General features: G+C 51.1%; 1 protein-coding gene across 1 annotated transcript in view; it reads right to left on the bottom strand.

The window, feature by feature from the left end:
* Positions 1-2,323, bottom strand: part of NTRK3 (neurotrophic tyrosine kinase, receptor, type 3) — a 98,052-nt gene extending 95,729 nt beyond the window's left edge. Inside the window, exons 1-2 of the mRNA XM_010291680.1 lie at positions 2,224-2,323; positions 745-936 (exon numbers count right to left, since the gene is read on the bottom strand). Of these exons, the coding sequence (XP_010289982.1) occupies positions 745-936; positions 2,224-2,323 (292 nt within the window). The remainder of the gene's footprint in view (positions 1-744; positions 937-2,223) is intronic.
* Between the last annotated feature and the right edge of the window lie 1,151 nt (positions 2,324-3,474).

Consider the following 3,474-nt stretch of genomic DNA (forward strand, 5'->3'; position numbering starts at 1 on the left):
CTCTCGCCGCTCGCGCAGGAAGCGGTGCAGAACTCCCAGAAAAGCATCCTTTTACCCAATGCTTTCCTTTTACGCTCAGAATTTAGGAACACAAAACAGCGCGCGCCACCTGATCACCACCTGCTAGTCTAACGAGCCCAGTTCACAACCCGGATTTATACGGGAAAGATGCAAAAGCTTTACAGAAGCCCACAAAAACAAGACATCCAGCATCTAAGCCTCCTGTTCTTTATCTCCATGCATCTGCCCCACCTATGGCCACACGCCCTGAGCTTCTCCCTGGCCTGGTGGGGAGCCAAAGAGGCAGCCCCACAGCTGGGAAACCACTGGAGGAGGAAGGGGAGGCAGGTCCTTCCCCTGGCCAGGCCGGGGTCATGTCCATCCCCGTGCTCCCATGAGGCTCTTGCTCACGCCTGGGACCTCACGCTCAGAGCCAACGAGGCAGAGCCCAGCTTCAAATGACACTTTCAGGCAAGGGGGGAAGGTGACTGGTGGGTGGTGGAGGGAGGGTGAAGGGAGGTGAAGGTGAGAGTGGAAAGTCTTCTCTGGAAGCACCTACATGTATGTTGTGATTTCTGAGACCTGAGATTCACTTTGGTTTCTGGACCATACCAAGACCCACTCTCCTCAAAAACCTCCTTCTCTTCCTCATCCTCTTCATCTCTTTTTTCTCCCCCTCCTTCCCCTGTCCCCCAACTCGTCCCCTGGTCCTCGCAGGGGGCCCCGGCCGGATCGGGCACTCACACGTGTCTGGCTTGTGGCAGTTGTGACCTTGTCGGAAGTACTGCGGGTTCTCGATGACAGGAATGCGGGTCATGCCGATCACCACCGTGTCCGGGCCGGTGTCCAGGGACGAGGGCGTCGTGATGCCATGGTTGATGTGGTGGAGTGGACTGGCTGAATCCTCCTCTCCGCTGATCACTGCCACGGGACCTGCAAACACCATGCACATCCGTCAGGCACAACAGGGGAAGGGGGACCCGCGAGACCTGCTGACCGTGCGGGTACGGATCACTGGGGTTAGCAGTGGACCACCACCAGCCCCTGGACAGGATGCCTGTCCTAGCACCCCTGGCAGTCAGCCCATCCCCAGGCAGATCACATTGCAGGGAAGATATCTCAAGTTTTCTTTCCTGGTTTTAGGTACCAGGTTGACAACCCTGCAGGGGTTAAGGTACACAGGTGACACCACAGCAGAGGCAAGTCTTGCACAAAGTCCTCTCCCATGGCTGTCACAAGGTAGATCAGTTGCTGTGGTGCCTGTATATCCTGGCATCACTAACTTGGCAGAATATATAACCGAGCTTAGACTGGAGAAACATCACCCCCAAAGAAGTTCTTTTTCACATCAAATCTGTATTCACACCATTTGTCTTCCCAATATGTGTCACCCTTCTTGTCTTTCCTCCTCCAGTTTCACCTGGGCACATACACAGAGCCTTTCGGTTGGGCTGATACCTGCAGGGACCCACGATGCACTGGAGCAGATCCTACTTGGCTCATCCCTCCTCCTTGTCTCCTCTAATTAATTTGTTGCCATCTCAAGTACTTGTTAAGTCCCAATTCCTCATCAGCTACGTGTTCGCAGGGCTCGGTATCGATCCCTGCCAGGCTGAAAGGGACCGGGCGCAGAGCTCGAGGTTGTCCCTCCACACCGACCACCATGAAAAGCACTGAAGCTGCTGCTCCATGAGCACAGAGCCCACAGCATCCACCTCCTTGGTTAATGCACACAAGAGACCTTCCCACTCCCCAAGCATCCCGGCACCCACCAGTGCCGCAGCCAAATGCTGCCCTCCCAGGCCAGTGCAGGTGCTTCCCCTATGCCCCACAATACCCACTTACATCTCCTCATCTACTTCCACAGAGGTCCCCAAAACACCAGTGTGCCCAAATGCACCCACATCAACCTCCTTCCTGCAGGGAGCCAGAGACCATGCTCCAGCTCCTTGAGCCTCCTGCCCTAGCCATGACTCCTTACATCCAAGTGCCGGCACCCAAGACCATCACCATCACAGTCTTGCCCTAACCAATGGCAGGCTTGTTCCCATAGGTAAAATAAAGTAGTGAAGGAAAGAACATCCGTACCTGAGAGCCAAGGTCTGCTTCCCACACAGAGCAATTTTTGGTTTATGTTTTACTTTATTTTTAGACCTTCTAACTTCAGCCTTTGCTATCAGCTGCCAAGGCTGGAAACCTCAGGGGACATCAGGCCTTAATAAAATATTCCCCACTTCCATCTATTCTCATGTTGGCTGATGCAAGCCAGCATCACAAACACCTCCATCACGAGGTAACACCCTCTAATCCATGCTGCAGCCATTCTTGCTGCTTAAACACAGGATACTGAGGAGTTGGGCAATGCAGCGCCATACTGCATCCTTCCATGAGGATCTCCTTTATATATTCCCATGGGAAGAAAAACCACCCTCAACTAGAGATGTTCCTTTTCTCGTGTCTAGATGCTACTAGGGGCTACCAGAAGCTCAAGCAAAAAGAAGCAGAGATGCTGTACTGAGGCTTCAAATCTATTCAGAGAGGCAAGTCTTTTACCTACGTCACATAGAAAATGCCACTCTCCCATCAGTAATCTACTTCTAGTTGCACAATTACTTTATTATGTAGCACTAGCAACAAAGAGAGGAGTCTGCAAGCCGTTTTACTCTCCAGAGCTTCTGGGAGGACAGGGTGAACACCAGCTCCATGCAGTCATTCTGCCTGCATTAATCTAGTCTGAAGGCTGCTCATTTTTGGACCTTCAAGTATTGTTTGTTCTTCCAAGTGGGATATAATAAAGTTATTGTGTAATTAGCAGAGTCCTGGCAGCCGACAGGTGTTTTAGTCACAAAGAAAACAAGCCTTTCCCATTATTGTGAATTCCTTCTGGCAGGTTCTTGGTTTTTTTTTTTACGTTACTCCCCAGGCCTGTGTGACTTCCAGCTTCTGAGATGCAAAGGCAAAATTCAGCTCTTGCCGCAAGATGCCTCTGTTGGGACTACGCATGCTGTATTCCTCCAAATACAAAAAGTAAACAGGCAGTTCTGGTTTCAATGACTTTTGCTTTTTTGTGTCGTCAAGTCTTTGCATGCAAACCAGGAGGACTGGGTTTTGCAAGGTGCTCACGTCCCTTCGGTCGTACCCTGCACCACCGGCCAGCCCGGCTGTGGTGAGAAAAGGAGACATCTGCATTTCAAGGTGCAGTTCATGAAAGAAGTCATAAAAATATCAGCTGTTATAGACTGGTGTAAATAATTTGAGGAGAGACCATAAAGATCTCCCTTACAGAGGAGCAGTGGGAGAGGCTATTGAGAACTTACTGCTTTCCCTAAGCAGCCAAGGTGTTGCCTCATCACGCAGTGGGGTGTGAAAGGCCTCTCTAGCAAATGATATAAAGGAATTCTTCATTGTCCTCTGCTTTGAGAGCAGAAATCACACCTTTGTGACAAGGAGCAAAGAGGACATCTCCTACAGCAT

Source organism: Phaethon lepturus, unplaced genomic scaffold (genome assembly GCF_000687285.1).
Source record: "Phaethon lepturus isolate BGI_N335 unplaced genomic scaffold, ASM68728v1 scaffold6217, whole genome shotgun sequence".
Lineage (NCBI taxonomy): Eukaryota > Metazoa > Chordata > Aves > Phaethontiformes > Phaethontidae > Phaethon > Phaethon lepturus.